Source organism: Hippopotamus amphibius, chromosome 6 (genome assembly GCF_030028045.1).
Source record: "Hippopotamus amphibius kiboko isolate mHipAmp2 chromosome 6, mHipAmp2.hap2, whole genome shotgun sequence".
In the NCBI taxonomy this organism is placed as follows: Eukaryota; Metazoa; Chordata; class Mammalia; order Artiodactyla; family Hippopotamidae; genus Hippopotamus; species Hippopotamus amphibius.
The window spans coordinates 133,007,853-133,028,451 of NC_080191.1; the positions used below are offsets into that span (position 1 = coordinate 133,007,853).

Genomic DNA, 20,599 nt, shown 5'->3' on the forward strand with positions numbered 1-20,599 from the left:
AGAGAGCAACTGAAGGATCAGGTCGGTTTGCATTTTTTACGGAATTAACGTGGGAGTAAAAACAGTGCCCTTTAAAAAAAAAAAGAAAATATATACATATACACACTTTTTTTTTTCCTCGTTAAAAAAATTAAGAAACTTGAGTTGGCTTCCAGGTATTACTCTGGCAAGGAGGTAAGGCAACTACTGAAAACTGAGACGTGCTTAAAATTAGGAAATAGCTCGATAAGAGAAACACACCTTCTATAAGCACAGCAAAGAAAAATGATGATGGAGACTATTGTTATGCTGAATCTCTGGAGATCTTAGATATAGTGGAAGTGCCCTCAGCATGCAGATCAGGATTTTACCAGTGAAGGGTCTCCTTATAATGCTTCAAGAGTTTATTTTTTCAAAAATTGAATTTACCACCCTGTGTCATAGAGTAGAGGGTGAAGTGCAGGTTTTGAAAGTCTAAGGAATAGTGACGGCATCCCTTTCATCTTGTTTTAAAGGGCTCTGTAAAAGGTCATGCTTAGATTTTTGACCTCTGCCCCACACCTGCAGCTGCACTTTAGTCAAACAGTTCATGTCTGACTTGGCCTGCGGCCTGCACATAGAGCTGAGAATGTGAAAGCTGCTTATCTATAGGTCATTTAGACTTGGAGAAAGAGAGCAGGCATGGTGGTGACTCTTTTTACCTAGAACATCATATGTTCATCAGCTTGCCAAGGAAATGAAATCCTTCCCTCTTCTTTTTCTCTTGTTTATCTTCAAGCCAACCTTAAAAAGCAAAAAAAAAAAAAAAAAAAATATGTAAGGAATTAATATACGGAAACCTGAAGATTTATAAAAGAAAAGCAAACCTTAATAAAATTATATTTTTCAAAGGTCTTGAATTCTTTCAAAGTTCCTAGAGATATTCTTTTTTTTTTATAAAGCTGACTGCCTCTGATTTATTTAATATATCACTGATTCATAATAATAAAACCTACAAATGATCTTTTGTTTCAGAAACCCCTTCTCATGGAGTAATTCACTATCGGTGAATTAGGATTTTTCTGTTTGCCCCCCCAAAAAAGAAAGTATTTTACTGTATGTTTTGTTTCATTTTATTTTAGAAAGGAGCAGTGGGGATTTATTTTACATAGCTTAAAGCTAAGGACAGCCCTTGGAAAAAGTATTACTGTTTAATAGAAAGATATATAAAACCACTTGGAAACTATAAAGCACTATACAAAGCCTAGTTAAGCTATCAGGTATAATAGCAGATAACAGTTCTGTAGTTCAGATTCACGCTGGCCTTGTTAGCACAGGTGCCCAGGCATTTTCGGTTTCTAGAGAAACGAGAGAAGCTGCTGACAGTTTGAACAGTCACATGCCTTGGCCGGACCGGGGTCTTGCAGCTCCGGTAGCACATCCCTTCTCTCCCAGAGGGGTAGCCACTCGCATTCCTTTTAAGCTAGAGACCATCACCTTATGAAGGGATCACCGTGCAGCTCTCCCTCGAGTAAACCATGAGTAGGCAGTTTAAGTCTTTCTCAAGTTCCTGCAACTATCTGGGAGCCTGCTCTGCTTCTCTGACAAAAAGCGAAGATGGTTGGGAGTTACTCTCTGGTGAAGTGACCAAAGGCAAATGTATGTGTATCTTGGCGATAAGTCCAGGTTAGCTTTTGACAGTCATTTCCACCACAACTGTGAAGATATTGATTAAAAAAAGAAAGAAGGAAAAAAAAGGAACATTAGAGAATGATAAACTCCCTGCAAACTACAAGTGGTGTCACTGCTCTACAATCCAGCCACTATACATCCTGGCAAATGACATAGTTGCAGTGATCTAGTGTCAGCATTCTTAACAAGCAGTGAAAGACGCTTCTGCAGTGATGTCCTTCTGCAGGTAGTAGGCTGGCTTTATAAAGTGGCTCAGAGGGCTGGTTAGGAAGGAACCAAGAGAGGACTGCATCTGAGGGCTTTTCTTAGAGGCAATTGTGTGGTTAGAGGCCAGACGTTAGAGATTTGGTTTGGACAGCTGGGTCTCGTTGATAGTTCAGAGTAAGGGGGTGATGGGGCCAGAGTTTTTAGAAAGGGTTTGGGGAAGTTCTTTAAAAGTAGATTGATGCAAGGAAAAAAAAAAAGAGGTGGGGAATACCATGGAGAGCAAAATACCATTGCAGAAGATGTGTGTTTGGGGACCAGAGTTTTGGCAGAGAAATAAGCGAAGGAAGGGGTGCATGTATAAGAAGAACACACACATTGGTGAAATGTAACTGCTCATAGTTTATAGGTTACTGACTGGCAGCAGGAAATGTAGACTTAAGAAGTACATATGCTATAGAAATTTCTTTGAGGGAGTAGATAATGTATTTTGTAATTCTAAATGCACCATTAGTAAAGAAAGTTAAAGGCTGCCAGCCTCTTGATTGTGGTCAAATGCAGGGTAAGATTTTTGGATCATTTTGACTCTTTTGGACTCAGTTGCATCATTGGTGCTCTTTGAAAGCCTTATGGGAGGATGTAAAAACAAACCTTTCTTAAGAAAGCTCTCTATAAGTGAACCCATTACTCACCCTTACGAGGGAGTCTGTATGGTGAGGAGGCAACAGGCTGGCAGTTGTCGCTTGGATTGAAGGCGTGAGCAGTGGGACAGAGCTGCTTTGGTGTGGACACGCTGTCTCTCTGGTGTGACTAGAGAGATTCTGGCTGGATTCCCTCCTGCTGACCCTACAGAGATGCTTCACATTCCCACATCTCTCCGCCCTTTGGATCCATTGAGTGGTTTCAGATTGCGTTCCTGGGGGGCCCGGAATTCCCTGAAGGCACTGTAGGGTCGGCCACGTTGGGTGTCAGTCCAAACAACTGGATTCTGGGCCTCTGACCCGGCCTGAACCAGAACAGCTCTCGTTTATTGTTTAAGTCTTGGGACTTTTCATAAGAGTCACTTGAAAAGAGATGAAACACACACAGAATCTGCTCTCTGGGAAAGTAGGACTAGAGGGAGCTCTATACAAGAACAGAGTGCGTGGATATCCACTCGCTCCCCTTCCGTCCATTTTCCAGCTGCTGTCCTTTTTATTAAAAGAGCTTTATTGAGAGAATGATTCACATACCATGCAAATAACCCATTTAAGTGGTATAATTTGGTGGTTTTTAATGTGTTCACAGATTGAGCAAACATCACCACAGTTTTACATTTTCATCTCCTCAAAAAGAGACACTGCACCCATGAGAGCTTATTCATTTTCCCCCAGACCTCACCAGCTCTAGGCAACCACCAGTCCACTTTTTTTTTCTTTTTAAGCTCTTTATTGGAATGTAATTGCTTTACACTGTTGTGCCAGTTTTTGCTGTACAGCAAAATGAATCAGCTGTATTTATACATATATCCCCGTATCCCCTCCTTCCCTCGACTGGCTTTCACCCTCCCTATCCCAGCCCTCTAAGTCATCACCCATCATCAAGTTGATTACCCTCGGTTATACAACAGCTTCCCACCAGCTATCTCTACCAGTCCACTTTCTGTTTCTGTGGAGTTAGCTATTCTCGACATTGCGTATTAATGGAATCATATAATATGTGATCTTTTATGACTAGCTTTTTTCATCTAGTATAATATTTTCAAGGTTCATCCATGTTGTAAAACATGTGAGTCTTTCTTTTTATTGCTGAATAGTATTCCATTGTATGGATATATCATATTATGTATCCATTCATTAGCGAATGGACATTGGGCTGTTTCTTCTTTTTGCTGTTATATTTTATGCTGCTATGAACATTTGTGCACAGGTTTTTTGTGTGAACATACGTTTCCATTTCTCTTGGGTATACACCTAGGAGTGGGATTGCTGGGTCACATGGTAACTCTGCGTTTAACATTTTGAGGAACAGCCAGCCTCTTCTTTTAAGTGGATTCTGTGTGTAGACATGTGGTTGGCCATCTTTGCCTTCTTCTTTGCACCTCAGTTCAACCTTCAGCCTACATCCTGTCCTTCACCCTGATACCTCTAGGTTACTTTCCTAAAATAGAAGAAACCTCAGTGGTTCTCTGTTACTTAAGGAAAGAATGAAACTACTTAATGTGGCAGTCCGAGTTCCTCCCAGCCTAGGCCTGGCTATGTTTATGATTTTATCCTCCAGTAGTTTCTCTGTTTTTTTTTGTCTTTCTGTATTAGGTTTTTCATTATACAAAGCCAGTGGTTCTTTTCTTTTTTTAATCATTATACATTTATTTCACAAAATTTTATTTCCTTGCCTTCATCTCAGCAAAAACATGAATTAAGTTCTTATAATAAAGATTTTCACATTTTTTTTTCTGTTGACTTCAGTGATCTCAAGATATATTGTCCTGTGGTAGCCACTAGCCATATGTGACTATTGAGCACTTGAAATGTGGTTTGTCCAAATTGAGATGGACTGTAAGTGTAAAATATACGTTGACTCCAAGAGTTAATTTGAAAAAAATGTAAAATATCTTATTAATAATTTTATATTAATTATATTTTGAAATGGTAATATTTTTAATGTATTGGTAGATAAAGTATATTATTAGAATTAACTTCACCTGTTTTTTGTTCTTGTTTTTAACTTTTTTCATCTTTATAGGAGTATAATTGCTTTACAGCATTGTGTAAGTGTCTGCTGTACAACAAAGTGAATCAGCTATATGTATACGTATTATCCCCATATCCCCTCCCTCTTAAGCCTCCCTCCCACCCTCCCTATCCCACCCCTCTAGGTCATCACCCGTCATTGAGTTGATCTCCCTGTGTTATGCAGCAGCTTCCCACTAGCTATCTATTTTATTTGGTAGTGTGTATATGTCAATGCTACTCTCTCACTCACTACGTCCCAGCTGCCCCCCACCCTTCCATGTCCTCAAGTCTGTTCTCTACATCTGCATCCTTATTCCTGCCCTGCCCTAGGTTCATCAGTACCATTTTTCTAGTTTGAATTACTTACATGACTTACATGTGTGACACATTATATTTCTATTGGATCATGTTAATCTAAACAGTTATAAAGTAAAAATGTCATTATATTCAAAGTATACAAAATTTTAATATATTATCATTAAAGTGTGAATTAAAGTAAAATGCAAGTTTTAAAATTATCATGGTTTCAGTAAAAATTATTTTCTTCTAAAACATTTACAATTATCTATTTAGGTTAAAAAGCAAGCTATAACTAGTAATAGTGTCACACTCCATTTGAGACTTTTGAGGGAGTAATGTCTATGAGATGAAATGGGCAAAAGTCATGTTGCACAGAGTTGGAAGGAATCAGACCTCTTCATAAGGAGGTGACCTTCATGATAATGAAGGGAAAGACAAAGGACTGGGATAGGATGTAAGATCAGTGTGATGGACATTGAACTCTAGAATTGTGAGCGGACTTTCTTTTTCCAGGTGTACAGCTTCAGATTCTTTTCCGTTATAGGTTATTGCAAGATATCGAATATAGTTTCCTGTGCTACACAGTATATCCTTGTTTATTTATTTTCTGTATAGTGGTGTGTATCTCTTAATCCCATACTCCTCATCCATCCCTCCCCCTCCCCTTTCCCCTTTGGCAACTGTAAGTTTGTTTTCTAAACAATCTAAAAAAGTAATATGAATCAACTTATTTACAAAACAGAAACAGACTCAGGGGACACAGAAAGCAAACTTATGATTAGAAGACTGTTTTTAAATTTAGTAAGATACAATTAAATTCTCAGATAATTAGAAATTTAGCTTTATTGAAACTGTTTTGATTGAAAGCCAGTGGTTCTTAAGCGTCTTTGTGTCTTGGACCCCTTTGAAAGTCTAGCATGGATAAGTCCATCACCACATTGCCTAGGTATAACTTGCTAGTTCCCATCTTTCCTGGTATATACCACGCCTGCCCCTCACCCGCCTCTCCTTCCTAATGGTAACCTAATGTGAAAATCTCTTGCCATTTTAGAGTGTCTCTTGGAGGACTTAAAAGAGAAAGTGTTTTGTTCTGTTTCTTGTCTGTGGTGCTAATAACTGTTTGTGCTGGCTTCTAGCAGGGCCCCAAAGGAATTGAACAAGGAGGGGTTCACCTCCCTAGGACCTAGATTACAAGTGCTTGGAAGGCAGGGATTTTGGTTGTAATTGCCCTGGGCTTTGTATTATCTGTGCCTCCAGTAGAGTCTGGTACATAGTAGCTGTTGAGTAAATAGTCACTGATTGAATGAGTAGGCGAGAGAGCTGGGTCTGGAACCTCCAGCTTTCTAGAATTGATCAAGCTCTAAAGTCAGGCCCATAAGTAATTAAGGCATCTGCATACAGACACTGGATGTTGGATACTGGGGAGGGAACAGGAGGTTAGTAGAAGAGAGAGAGGTTTAAAATATTAAGGGGATGTATTAGTTTCCTGTTGCTGCTGTAACAAACTACTCCAGACTTAGTGGTTTAAAGCAGCACAAATTTTTTCTCTTGTAATTGTGAAAGTCAGCAGGCTGAAGTCAGTTTCACTGGGCTAATGTCAAGGTGTCACCAGGGCTGATTCCTTCTGGAGGCTTTAGGGGGGAATTTGTTACTGGCCTTTTCTAGCTCCCAGAGGTCACCTGCATCCCTTGGCTTTTGACCATTTCTTGCTTCTTCAAGGCCAACTGCATCGTGCCTTCTTTCCTCTCTGATTTCTGCTTCCATCCTTCTATCTTCTCTCTGATTCTGATCTTACTGCCTCTGACCCTTGTGATGACATTGAACCTGCCTAGATAGTCCAGGATGCCTTCCCAATCTCAGGATCTTTCATCACAGCTGCAGGGTCCCTTTGACCATGGAAGATAGCATATTCACAGGACGTGGACATTTTGGGGGGAACATTACGTAGCCTACCTTGGGAGACTCTAAAAATAAACACGGTGCCCTTTGTGTTTTTGCCAGGTGCGTCTGGGCCTTGCCTGACTTAAAGCCTCTTGATTGACATGACTTCTTCCTTACAATGAGTAGGAGGCCAAAACTAAGAACAGTGTTTATATGTAAAGAAATGTTCCACTATTTCTCGGCAACGTGTTTTCAGTTTGCTCTAGTCTGTTGCTTTCCCCCTCACCGAGGAGGTACCAACATATAGACCCTATGAAAGACTGAGCTAGAATCTCCTCCAATTTTTTCACTGGTGAGTGCCTGTTACAGTTTTTAGGTTGAGGAAGTGCATACCTGTGACTTTGAATGATTTGGTGTATGGTGGGATGGTATTACACCTGTCCACCCAGACTCACTTGCTGGAAATATAGGAGCTAGACTTGCTGTCCTTCACCAGTGTGGACTGGAAAAGCAAGAAAGCCTACTGTCTTTATTTACAAGACATGTGAATGGTGTAAATTCACGTAGGAGGGAAAGGCATTTTATTGCACTTGAAGTAACAGTGTTAACGAGCACGCACCACATGCCAGACCAGGTTCTAACCACTTAGGTTTTAATTCATTCAGTCATCATGAGAGCCACATGAGGTCATACCATTATTATTCCCACTTTACAAGTGAGGAAATACCACATGGAGACATTAAGTAGCCTAAGGTTACATGTCTGGCGAAAGAGGGGGTCGGGATTTGAATCCAGGCCATCTGGGCACTCTTTTTTTTTTTTTTTTAAGAACTTTTGTTGAGATACAGTAGACATACATAAACTGCATATTTTTAAAGTGTAGAATTTGATTTTTTTTTCTTGTTAGTAATGTATATATGGCAATCCCAATCTCCCAATTCACTCCCCCCCAATCCCCCCCCGGCCCCACCCCGCTTTCCCCACTTGGTGTCCATATGTTTGTTCTCTATATCTGTGTCTCTATTTCTGCCTTGCAAACTGGCTGATTTGTACCATTTTTCTATATTCCGCATATGTATGTTAACATACGATATTTGTTTTTCTCTTTCTGACTCACTTCACTCTGTATGACAATCTCTAGGTCCATCCATGTCTTACAAATGTCCCAATTTCATTCCTTTTTACAGCTGGGTAATATTCCATTGTATATATGTACCACATCTTCTTTATCCATTCATCTGTTGATGGACGTTTAGGTTGCTTCCATGTCCTGGCTGTTGTAAATAGTGCTGCAGTGAACACTGGGCTGCATGTGTCTTTTTGAATTATGGTGTTCTCTGGGTATATGCCCAGTAGTGGGATTGCTGGGTCATATGGTAACTCTATTTTTAGTTTTTCAAGGAACCTCCATACTGTTCTCCATAGTGGCTGTATCAATTTACATTCCCACCAACTGTGCAAGAGGGTTCCCTTTTCTCCACACCCTCTCCAGCATTTACTGTTTGTAGATTTTCTGATGATGCCCATTCTAACAGGTGTGAGGTGATACCTCGTTGTAGTTTTGATTTGCATTTCAGAGCCTGTACTCTTAAGCAATACCCTGCATTCATCTTCCAGAGGTGTGATGTAATGGTACATGATAGCCTTGTTATAGTAGGTACAGGGCAAAATGGACTTTAGCTGGAAGTGTGTTTACTTAAAGGTATTGTTATCTAATAGAGTTTACTAATGAGATAAGAGATCACACATAGCTAATGTTGGAGGAAAGCATAAAGGTTGAGAAAAAGAGAAAGCGGAAAACCTGGTCTTTGGTATTGAGGAAGTGATTTGGAGGTTTAATAATTGCATGTGCTCTCTTTTCATGCTTTCATGCTCCCCTACCATGGGCCTGTAGGATCTGTTCCCCTCTTCCTGGAATGTTTCCGGCTTCCCTGTGTTGCCAGTGGTCTTTCTTGAGCTGATTCCTGACTGTAGCAGGGCTGTTGGTTGATCCAGTCTTCTCTACTAAGTTCCTTTCATTTTAATAAATGAAGAAACAAATTTATCATTACCCCAAATCCACTTAAAACCAGGATAAGAACTTGTTTACCCCATAGATCCTATTCTTTGGCTACTTTGCTAGGCAGTGCTAATAACCATCTAAAAAGAAAGTATTTTTAAAATCCTTGATGAAAGGTGAAGGAGAGGCTTGTGTGAGAAGGGGCAGAGTGGAGCCAGCTGCTGATACACCGGAGCAGGTTTGAAAAAATGTCAGCAAAGTCATGGAATTCTGTTTCCCTCCTCCAGACAAGCATTCTTTTTCTTAGGATATTATGGCTTTAGGAAACTGACCTCTAGAGTTTTTCAAAATTCTGTGTCCTGGTTCCTTTTTCTTTTTAATGAAACTGATGGGAGCCATAGAAAGCATTTCTTCCTTTTAGGAAGACAACTTTTGGGGGCATATTTAACAAAGAAAAACCAAGGTGCAGAGATTTCGGGCTTATTTTAAACGTTATTCTTCTTGTGGATTGAATTCTGACTTGAAATTCCAAGGGCGCTACCTAAAAAGGATCTGGGAATACTGCCTGAAGGCAAACATATCCTTCTCTGTGCTGATTTTATTCCAGAATGACCGATTCACAATAGGAAGGGGGGCTTCAGCATGAAAAGACGTTATTGTTTTACGTGACTTTGTTCCAGTGTTCTTATAAATTCTTTCTCCGTGCTGTTTCCAAGCGGCAACCAAGAATCCACATTTTCCTGATTTGTTTGGTTTATAATTGATCATTTATCTGCCAGCTGCATCCACCAAAGGCTGAAGGCAACTTGCAGTAAATGACATGTGCACAGTGCAGCTGTTTGAGTGGGACCCAGGAAACAAGGCAAGGGCGAAGGGAGCCGGCGTGCCCAGCAGGCTCTCCTGCTAGAGCTGCTGCGAGTGAGGGTTGAACACAGCAGCACCCTTCCAGCCAGCCAAGGGGAAAGGGTCACAGAATTGGTTATGTAACTGTCATCTAATAAAAGGAAACAGTTCCTCAGAAAGTCATCAATCTTTTCTAGGTTTGGAGTTTTCAGAGAATTTTGGCCAGGCAGTGGATTAGCAAAACTCTTCTTGAGGTTCCAAGCCTGTGTCGTGGATGCTGTTTCAGGAGCGTAAACACCCATCTGCCACACTTGCCAACCAGCAGGGCCATTCAGCGCTGCCTCACCCCAGCCCACCCCCGCGGGTGAGGACCTGCTAATTTATCTCATGCCTGAAGTTATTAACTCATGCCTGGCAGATACTTGTTTCATATTACGTGCTGTTCTCTCCTTGGAAGACGGCACTTTCACAGTGGGGCAGGGAGGAATAATAGGTACCTAGTATTGAGTCAGTCAGCAGCTTTATTGAGTCCTCACTCTTTATTAGGTCCTGGAAATCCAGTGATGAACCAGGCATACTTGGTCTCGGTCTTCATGGTCATATATAAAACTGCGGAGGGGGGATTTTCTTTTAGATGTAAATATATAGTTGTGCTCAAATTTTAAAAAAAACATAGTTAAAAACTGCAAAGTGTCCATAATAACCCAGGGCATCCCAGCTCCATGCATACACAAGCTTTCTTCTCTTCTCAGGACATTTTGATGCTTCCTGTCATTCATTGGAGTATTATCTTCATTTCTGAGAGAAATTAAAATGTGAATTAATGCGTGAGTAGGGCTGAAACAAAAGAATCAAGTATGCAGAAGGTTACCATGGGAACAAGACCCTTTTCCTCCAGCTTCTGTGAAGCAGATTCATATGATAAATTCTGAAGTATATTTTAAGCAGAAACTTGGTCTAATGATATTAAAATTTCAGGGACTTTAAAAATACTGTTTTTATATGTTTGTATGGTCCTGTGTCTGTTCCCTCTGGCATGTATGTGATCAGTGAGAGGAAGGACTAAGCAAATGGGAGCTGATGCAGGGGAGTGTCAGGGGCGCTTGGTTTTGTGTTCTCTCCTTGCCCCTCCCTTCCCCAGCCCCCAGCTCCACCTTTCCTCTTTGGGATCTGCTGGGTGCCCTGAACTGAAGGCATCTGTGGAGACCTGGATTTAAACCTAGCAGGCTCTGTGTTGTGTGGTATTAAGGGTAAGAAAACCCTTTGTTTATCTCTTCACTTCAGTCCCTTCTGTCATGTGTCCAGGTTGATTTCAAAGGTTTTGATGGGATAAGAGTCTTTTAACAAAAAACCATCCTAGAGATTGTAAGGATCAAACAGTAGCTCTCAGGATGGCAGTGAGGGCTACCAGAACATTTTTTTGTTGAGAACGTTTCTTCTCACATTCCCACTTTTAATACAGTCCTTATCCCTTTATTATCAACCCAGAGAGAAATTTCAGAAAACGCTAAAATGGAATGGGAGAAGATGTATATTCTGCTGGGGAGGAAACCCTGTGAGACCTTTACCAGATCAGGATATAGGGTATTCTCACTGAGAAGCAACAGCCCTGTATTTCTGTGGAATTAACAGATTTCCTATCAGTGTGAGTCCGGGAAAGGGTTCAGAGATGAGCTTCATCTTGCTCATCATTGATTTTGATTGATTGATGATGGCTGCCTGGAGTGCAGATTCTGCATGTAGCAAAACACCGTAATCAGGTAGTAATGCCTGCCGTGGGTTAGTAGTGGTATTCTTGCCATGCGTTTGCTTCCCTGATCTAATGTATTAAAAGAAATCGATGCTTTAGTGTCAACATGACCACCAAAATAAATAAATAAATAAACCCCCCAAATCAACAACAGCCCCCTCTGCCCCCACCAACAAACCCAAACAGATAAGCCCCAAATCTCACTTATCCACAGCAGAATAGAAATTCATTTTGGTAGAGTACAGAATGTTCTGTTGTTACTCTGTTAGGAAAGTATTTCCAGCAGCACATAGTTTGCTGCCACTTATCTGGAATATTTCTTTGTTTAGTGAAGATATTTTATTATATAATAGCAATTTAGACACGTGAAACCTGCCTGGTATGTTACATGTCTCCAGCATAAGTGACTGTGACCCTCTCTGGCAGGATACTGCAGCCACTTAGACTGACAGCTCATTCAAGCGAGGAAGGTATCTGGGAGTGATCTGAGTTTGCTTTAGGCAGATGGATATTAATGAAGGAAAAGTACCTTGAAAGGATGCCATTCCAAGAAAGGCACAGGACAGCGCTGATTATAACCAGAGCCCTGCTTTCTCTGCTTCTCCAGCTAAAGCGCTCAGTGCTGAGCTTCTTAGCTGCCTGGAATCCTCCCTAAATCAGGTGGGGGAGGGGCCGGTCTGGCAGGGTTTTCAGCAAGTACAGCTGGCATTGAAGAAACTTGGGCTGAACTGGGTCTCACTTTAGTGACCCTACTTGACCGGATTGTAAAATCTTGTGCTGGGAGTTCATGTCTTCATTGGTGACCTTCACTGTGCCTAGAATAGCTCTGGGAGCTCCGTTTGTGGTCAGTAAGTATATACTGACTTGATTTACCAGTGAGTAAAGCAAGGTAGAGCCTGACTTCTTTGTAGGTGTTACATTCTTGGAAAATAGCAACAGACAAAATTCTTCAAATTCTTCACGGTTTTCAGAATTCTTCAGGTTCCATCTTCATAAATTAATTTGTTTAAGACCCAGATTAGATTTATTCACCCATCAAATATTGGACTGTCTTTTATTATTCCAGGTCCCATGGCCAGGTCCCCAGCATAGTGTTGAACAAAACAGACATGACCTCTGTCCTCTAGCCCTTGCTGAGAGAGACAAAGGTAAACAAAATCATAATATAGTTAATTACGATCATAGTAGGTACACCAAAGGGAAAGCATAGAGGTTTATTGAGATATAAAATAAGCGTGCCTAACCCAGCCCAGAAGGGTCAAGGAGGGCTTCCTGGAGGAGGCACACTTTCATCTGAGACTTAAAGAATGAGTGGGGCAAAGGGAAGGGCAGCAGGGAGCAGGGAGGGCTAAGATGAATGACTCCCAGAGGGCTTCACCTGGTACCCGTAAAACAGTATTTGCTCTTGCTGTGTAGACCGGATCAGAACGCATCGCTGGCTGCCATCCTCCTGGAGGCTGCACCTAGGGCCTAGGGAGGCCATCAGCTCTTCTGCTGTCTTGCACATCGTGCCACAGGATAAATCTACTGTAGAAGTCTTTACTGTGTTGATGTGTGTAAATTATTTGCTGAGATAGGTAAACAGTTGGTCTTTTTGGGAAGTAATATACTTCTTCTTCAGTTCCATTTGTCAGCCTTCTTGCTAGGTGTCTAGATGGAGGGCAGGCCAGTAGTAACAGCAGTGGGCACCTGTGAGCAGAGGCAGTAGGTGTAGTAGTTCAAGCACAGGCCCTGGACTCAGAAAGGCTCTGGCTCTGGGTTCAAACTGAGGCTTAGTTGCTTCGAGCTTTGACATAAGTTCTCTTAGCCTTGGTTTTCATATGGGTTTATTGGCCGTCTCATAAAGTCAGCTTGAGGATTAAAGTAGAGGAGGCGGTGCATGGGAGGCACTGGGCTCGCCGCAGGCGCAGCGAACGGTGGCCGTGGTTGTCAATTGTTTGCTCCTTGACGTCCGCTGAAGCAGGTCATCCTGTGCTAGACATGTGGGATTTTGTGGGCTGACTGATGAAACCAGATTTGTTGTCTGCATTAAATTTTAATCTACTCTATCGATGGGTGGATTTACTGTACTGTGTTCAAGAGCTCTCAGGAACGCTTGTCCCTGACATGCCAGTGACATTACCGGTTGAATTTTAAGAAGGCTGTTGGTGATGGTATGGGGACATTTATCCTCACATGTGTGGGTCTTTTCTGCCTACTACAGCAGGGAGAAAGTGATGCTCATAAAAGGTGAGTGTGTCAGAAGCGGCTACCTCCCTTTTGACTTTTTTCTCTGAAAATGCAGTGCCACGTTTAAGACCATCACGCGGTAAAGCAACCACAAAAAGCCACTAAAGAACGCCCAGTCCTAGGAAATATTAGAGGAGAGGTTACAGGCCTCGAGCAAGCTCCTCAGACATGGCCGTGTAGTTCTCGTCTCGAAGTCCCCACCTCCTGGGAGGCTACCCTGGTGTTTCTTGGTGGTCTGACCTTTCTCTGCCTAGCCAAGAAGCTCACCTGGGCATGCTGCAGTCATTTGCAGCACTCTTGTGAAGTGTGATGAGGTGGAGGGAGAAGAAGCAGGAGGCAAGAAGTTTACTTTTCCTTTGGAGATGTCACATGGCTGGCAGTCCCATCTGTGAGAATTCAGAGCCACCGGATGCTGGTGATGGTGAGTCAGCAGTTGAACAGGGCTACCCTGGGCCTCTGGGTAAGGGCCAGTGCTTCTAAGGAAGCCTTTCCTGGCCCATCAGAGGTTTCTCAAAATCTAGACGTTAGCAATGACATTCGAATTTTGGTAGGAAAAAAAAAAAAGAAAGGTTGTGTAACATAACTGGTTGTAAAACACGATGATTTTGGTAATGCTACACAAAGGAAATAATGAAGTTATTGGGCCAGAAAAAAAAAAAATTCGTTGGGCTGAAATAGATTTCCATTAAAAAGTTGTCCTTCAAGTAAGCCAAATTGCTTCATGGACTCATTCAGCTTTCATCTAGGGAACCAGAATGCTTTTATTTTTGCTTCAGATTTCATTTGGATCTCCAGCTTTCTTGGTTATTGAAATAATACCTCATTCTTTAGTAATACTTTCTTGGCCTGTTTGTAGCTCAGCTCACTTAGTAAACGATGCAAATTTGCCAAATATAACCAATAGATAATTTAACATAGAAAGCTTTGAATTATGTCTTAATTATGCTAATGTCAAAATAAAAGATGGATGGCTTCGTTTATATTAAAATAAGTAGCATAAACAGATATTTCATTAGAACTTTGTTTTTAATCTTGTACTTTGGCAAACCTTCTATAGTGATAAATGAATTTTCCTTTTCTTTGGAAAAAGCCAAGTTACTGTTGTTTTTGGTCACATAGTTGCATTCCTTCAGACTGTAACAGTTAGCTGAAGACAAGAAACTGGAAGAGATCTTTGCCTCTAAGATATTTATTTCTTAGATTTAGATGATAATGACCTTATGAATGGTTTCTTATTTTTTCCATTTTCTTTGAACATTTTCTTAAACGACACGAGGCTGAAAGAAATTACAAATATTTTGCATTTGTATGAAAACCAGCAAACGTGAACTACTCCTGATTATATACTACCTAGAATTCCTGTGGCTCTGAATTCTCACAGATACATATTTTCAGGGAAAGTTAAACTGCTTTTTTCTTGCTTTTCCCCTTCCTCCTAAATCTCTGTCTTCATGAATGGCTTCATCACCCACCTTGATGCCCAGCGAGGAACTTTGAATTAGAAACTGCAGTGTCTTCCTTGACTTTTCCATCTAATGAGTTTCTCCATTCTATTAACTTCCCTTCCAAATTGTTACCCTAATGTGTCCTCCCTTTTTGACTTCCCACTGCCAGGCTTTATTGTCACTTGCCCAGATTGGCATCTCAGTGGCCTGCTTGTGGTCTGTCCCTCCCCACTTCTGTCTCGATCATCTCTGTCTGATTGGATGGTTCATTGGTTTCAACGTCTCCAGCAGGTTCTCCTTGTGCGTAGATTAAGCCCCAGCTCCTCAGTAGACAGACTTTGCAGTCCAGCTCTGACCCGCTTGTTTTTCCAGCCCTCATCCTCTGCACCTGTTCCTCCTGGGGCCGACACCTCGCCTCACGGAACCCCACGGTTTTCTGGACGAGAGTCCTGCCTGTGCCCACGTCGTGTCCCTGCCTGCAGTGCTCTGCGCCCCTGCTCCCCGTATGGCCATTTTCATCACTGAGGACCCCTCACACCTTTCCTCACCTCACGCTGCCAGTCACCCTGCCCTGCACTTTTCACTGTGTGTCTCTGCTGTTGGTCTTGTATTGCAGTTAATTGGCTCCATGCCTCCCGTGGGCTGTTCAACTCTGAGTGTCAGGAGGGAAAGGATCATTTCTTACTCAGCCTTCATTTAGTGGAATAATCTCTCCTTGGCATCATCTAACTCAGCTTATTCTGTATTGGTTCTGGGTATTTTACTCTCATTTCTTGATTTACACTATTCGTGGCAGAGTCAGCGAGGTTGAAAATCCACCTGTAGATATATGTCCCAAAGATCTGAAAACAGCAACTCAAACACACTCATATGGAAATGTTCACAGCAGCATTACTCACAGTAACCAAAAGGGGGAGACAACCCAAGGTCGTCAGGAGATGAATGGATAAACCAATCATAGTGTGTGCCTACAGTGAAATAGTATTCAGCCATAAAGAGGAAAAGGTTCTGATACATCCTTTAACACGGATGAACCTAGGAAACATTATATACTAAGTGAAATGAGCCAGACAAAAAGTATACATATGGTATGATTCCAGGTGTACAAAATATCTAGAATAGGCAGATTCATAGAGATAGAAAGTAGATTAGAGGTTATTGGGGGCTGGAGAGAGGGGAAAATGGGGAATTATTGTTTAATGGGTACAGCATTTCTGTTTGGGGTGTGGAAAGTATTTTGGAAATAGTGATAATGGTTGCACAATATTGTGAAAGTAATTAAAGCCATTGAAAATGGTTAAAATGGCAAAATTTATGTAATGTATATTTTACCAGAAAGAAAAATATATAGTTGATGTAATTTTAGAAAAGATACTGCCACCAACACCCTTATGATATATATTCCAACATGTAGTTAGTTGTATACAAGCATGTTGTCTTCCTATATCATTTATGTTTATCATTCTTACCTTCTTAATAAATCATAAACTTCTTGAAGTCAGGGACCAGTCTAGATAGAAAGTATTCTTTAAGAAACATGGTTTTTGTTTGTATAGGGTTTGGAGTTGGATGTTTTGGAAATTATAAAACTTTTGGAGAGGGTTTGATTTTTTATTTGAATGTTAATAAACTTGCCATGACAAAATGACATGCAGTCGCTGACTGTTTTTTTTTTTCTTGCATTTTATTTTATTAATTTTAAGCTCTTTATTGGAATATAATTGCTTTACACTGATGTGCCAGTTTTTGCTGTAGAGCAGAGTGAATCAGCTGTATTTATACATGTATCCCCATATCCCCTCCCTCCTGTGACTCCTTCCCACCTTCCCTATCCCAGCCCTCTAAGTCATCACCCATCATCGAGTTGATCTCCATGTGTTATGCAGCAGCTTCCCACTAGCTATCTATTTTACATTTGGTAGTGTATCTGTGTCTATGCTGCTCTCTCACTTTGTCCCGGCTTCCCCTTCACCCTCCACCCTGTGTGCTCGAGTCCATTCTCTACGTCTGCATCTTTATTCTTGCGCTGGCTGACTGAGTTTTGAAACATGGATGTGTTTTTCTGACCTGCTGTCCAGGACCTGTGGATATTAACCCTGATCCCATTGAGAGGAAAGCCAAATAGTCCAGCAAAGTGTGCTTTCAGTTGCTCCTTTTGTTGTTTTAAACAAAGGGGTTTGGATGACAAGGTCATGTGGGCGGGAACTATATTGATTATTTTCCCTAAGTCCTTTTTAAAGGTAATAAAAATGTAGGTCCTTTCCCAGAATACAAGTAAGTTTATTCTTCTAGGAAGTTAAAATGTATTTCTTTGTCTTTTAAGCTCTTATGAAGACTTTCAAAAATTGAACAGATGATGATAAGCCTAATACAGTTTATAGTAAAATGAGTTTAATGTACATGTAAATTTGTAAAAATAAGACTTCTTAATGTCTTAGTTGTTTTATTTCTGAGTGCCAGGATTTTCTTTGAAAAGAACGGAGACGTAAATGTGAGAAAATGTTAGCCTGTATTTACTATTAATCATCTCATAAATTTCTCCCTTGCAGTCCAGTGGTTAGGACTGCATGCTTCCACTGCAGGGGGCCCGGGTTCAATCCCTGTTCAGGGAACTAAGATCCCCCAAATCATGCGGTGTGGCCAATAAAATAAGATAAATTAAAATAAAATAAATTTCTGTTGTCTGATTCACTGTCTGCCTTAAATTTTGTGTTATGGAGTCCACCCAGCAAAGTGGTAAGGAGCAGTGGCATGCTGAATGCTAAAGGGTCTATGGAAAACTAACTTTCCCTTGTATTACTCTTCCAGAAGCCAGCATTAGACATTACTGTTGATTTCACCTTCATCACACGTTTTTAGAAAATGCTTTCGTCCTTGTGTGATAGTTATTTCTGATATATTTTCCTGCCGCTCTGTACTTGGTTAGTAAGTGTGCTCTAGGGAAGTTCTCAGTTTTTAGTGTGCGTTCAGATAAAATGCAGGTTCGGATTTGGGGAGGTGGGTGGTGAGATACTGTATTTCTCAGAAGCTCTTAGATGATACCAGTGCTGCTAGTCTGTGGGACCACATTTTGAGCAAGAACACTCTGTTTCAAATATCTGAGTTAGAGGCTCTGTTAAAATTGGATGCAATCTCAGGTTTCCAGAGAATATACAAGACATGCAAGAAAAGTCCCATGCAGTATTTGGCACATAGTTGTATTAAAAAATTATTCATTGTTTATCTGAAATTTAATTTTAACGGAACTAGACACAATAAACGTGTGTGCGAGTGCACACAACACAGACACACTGGAAACTCTAAATCAAAATCTAAATCATTTATAAAGTCACTTAAATGTCATGTATTGGATTTATTTATTTATTTATTTATTTTTATCATAAGTAATATGCAATTTATTTGGAATTTAGGTTTTAGGGATACATACTTGCTTCACATAATCTAGCCATGTTAAAATCTTTCTTTTGTACATGATGGGGTAAATTGGTCATTTACGACATTTGCATTAAGACCCTCCAGAAGAAATTGACAGTCATTTCTCTCAGGATATCAAATCACGGAATGAACCTGCTTTGTGTTTCTTTGCATTGCCTTTGTTTTTGACTTGAATCCTTTAAATTTATTAACACCATCTGAGTAAGAAACTACACGCAGTATCCTGTTTGCATTGGATTTAAATGATATTATTTTTATTTTGAGAGAAAGAATACATATAATTGGGTTTGTTTCAGACTTATTTTTTAGGCACTTATTTAGGTGTTTTGCTTATATGCTTTTCAATATAATAAAGTATGTAAGCATGAATCCTGCCCCCCCCCCCCGCCCCAGTATCTAGGGAATTCTTGAAAAATAGTGAAATCTGTACATTCTAAAATATATCTGAAAGCACAGAAATGCCCTGGATTATCAATGTTTTAGGCCAACCATATGAAATAATAAAAGATGTTAATATGATAGATTTAAATTTAAACTTTTATAGTTTTTTTCTTGTATTTTTTTGTACCATGTACTGTTGATATTTTCAAACCCTGTATAATAGCATTACATGAGGATGCTCTGTTGTGTATTAAACTATATAGAAGAAAGTGTAAATGCTTTCCTTTTCTTTTTTTTCAGATTCTTTACAGAGTTGGAAGCAAGACATCAGAATAATATCTTCATAGATGACATAAGTGACATTGTGGAAAAACACACAGCATCCACATTTGACCCGTATGTGAAATACTGCACAAATGAAGTCTACCAACAGCGGACACTACAGAAATTGTTGTAAGCAATATTGAATGTTACAGTTTTAATTATCTAAGCTTGTTTTAATTAGGTCACGTTGATTGAAATTAATTGATCGCTTCAATTATATTCAGAAATGCCTCCTGACGATCTGTTTCCCAAGGAGAAATTTTTAAGAGGATTGTTTTAAGGGTGAGGGTGTTTGATTAGAAAAATCCACTTTGTGGAGAGTTTTGTCTCTAAAGCAATTATGAAATTATAATTTGTTGTTGTTTTCCTTGTTTCCTTATTTTTTTTGTTGCTGCCAGACACGGAAGGAGGGTGGGAGGTGATCAGCCGTCATCATTCTGTAAGGTTTTCTAAGCTGTCCTGTGTCCATTCAGTAGCCTGAGGCCAGGACAGAGTTCTTGAGTAGGTTAAACTAGGGTCTAGGAGCCAAAGCCTTCTCTCTTCTAATCTTCCTCCGATTCAAATGATAGCTCTATTCACTTGTTCATAGGAAGTACTGATTTTCCCCATCTGGGTAGTTAGGGGTGAGGAGAGCAGGGAAGGCGTGAAGGAAGGCAGTTTGTAAAAAATTCTTAAAGCCTTTAATTAGGAAACAAAAAAGAATTAAACTTTAAATTTCCCCCCACACTTTCCCCCTTTGTTCTGTTTAGGTTACTGAGAGTTTCGGTGTGATGTATATGCCATCTCTATCCTTAACAAGAGTCCGCAGTGGTTCAGTGATGTCTGTACTGCTCTGTGGGTGGCAGTGGGGGGCTCGTTTACCACAGGGAGCAGTCTGTTTGGCAGTGCAGTCGTACGTTGCTGTAAACTCAGGTTGGGGGCTGGCTGGCTGTTGTCACCGTCCTCCCCTCCGGTGAGTTGCGGCATTTATGACCGTCGCGTGGAACACTGGTCCGTTGCTGTGTGGTGCGCGAGACCCTGTGGTGACGATTACCTCACGGCCGCGTAGAGAAACGGCCCCGAAGTTGGTGAGAAGGGCTGATTATGCTCCTTCCCCTCCACGTCCTCATTAAAATCTTGTACAGGCAGGGTGGAAAACCCACAGCAGCCCACCCCAAATGAGGCTGTTCGTACAAAGCAGGGTTTGTTGGCGCTACTGACTTTTTGTCCTAGATTAGTCCTTGTTGTGGAGACTGTCCTATACATTGTAGCGCGTCTAACAGCATCTTTAGCCCCTGCCTGCAAGATGCTGGCAGCACCACTTCACCCCAGTCCTGATAAACAAAAATATCTACAGACATTGCCCCATATCCCTTGCAGGGGAGGGTTGTGGAGGACCACACCCTTCACTTTCCCTCACCCTCCTCCAATCTACCATGGGAACTGCTGATGTAAAGGTTACTCT

At 40.9% G+C, this 20,599-nt stretch overlaps 1 protein-coding gene across 3 annotated transcripts in view; it reads left to right on the forward strand.

Annotated features, from left to right (window-relative positions):
• The window catches only part of ARHGEF26 (Rho guanine nucleotide exchange factor 26), a 135,390-nt gene that overhangs the window by 51,513 nt on the left and 63,278 nt on the right, over nucleotides 1-20,599 (forward strand). For all 3 annotated transcript variants that reach the window (XM_057739896.1, XM_057739895.1, XM_057739897.1), the window contains exon 7: nucleotides 19,132-19,284. In XM_057739896.1, coding sequence (XP_057595879.1) covers nucleotides 19,132-19,284 — 153 coding nt within the window. The remainder of the gene's footprint in view (nucleotides 1-19,131; nucleotides 19,285-20,599) is intronic.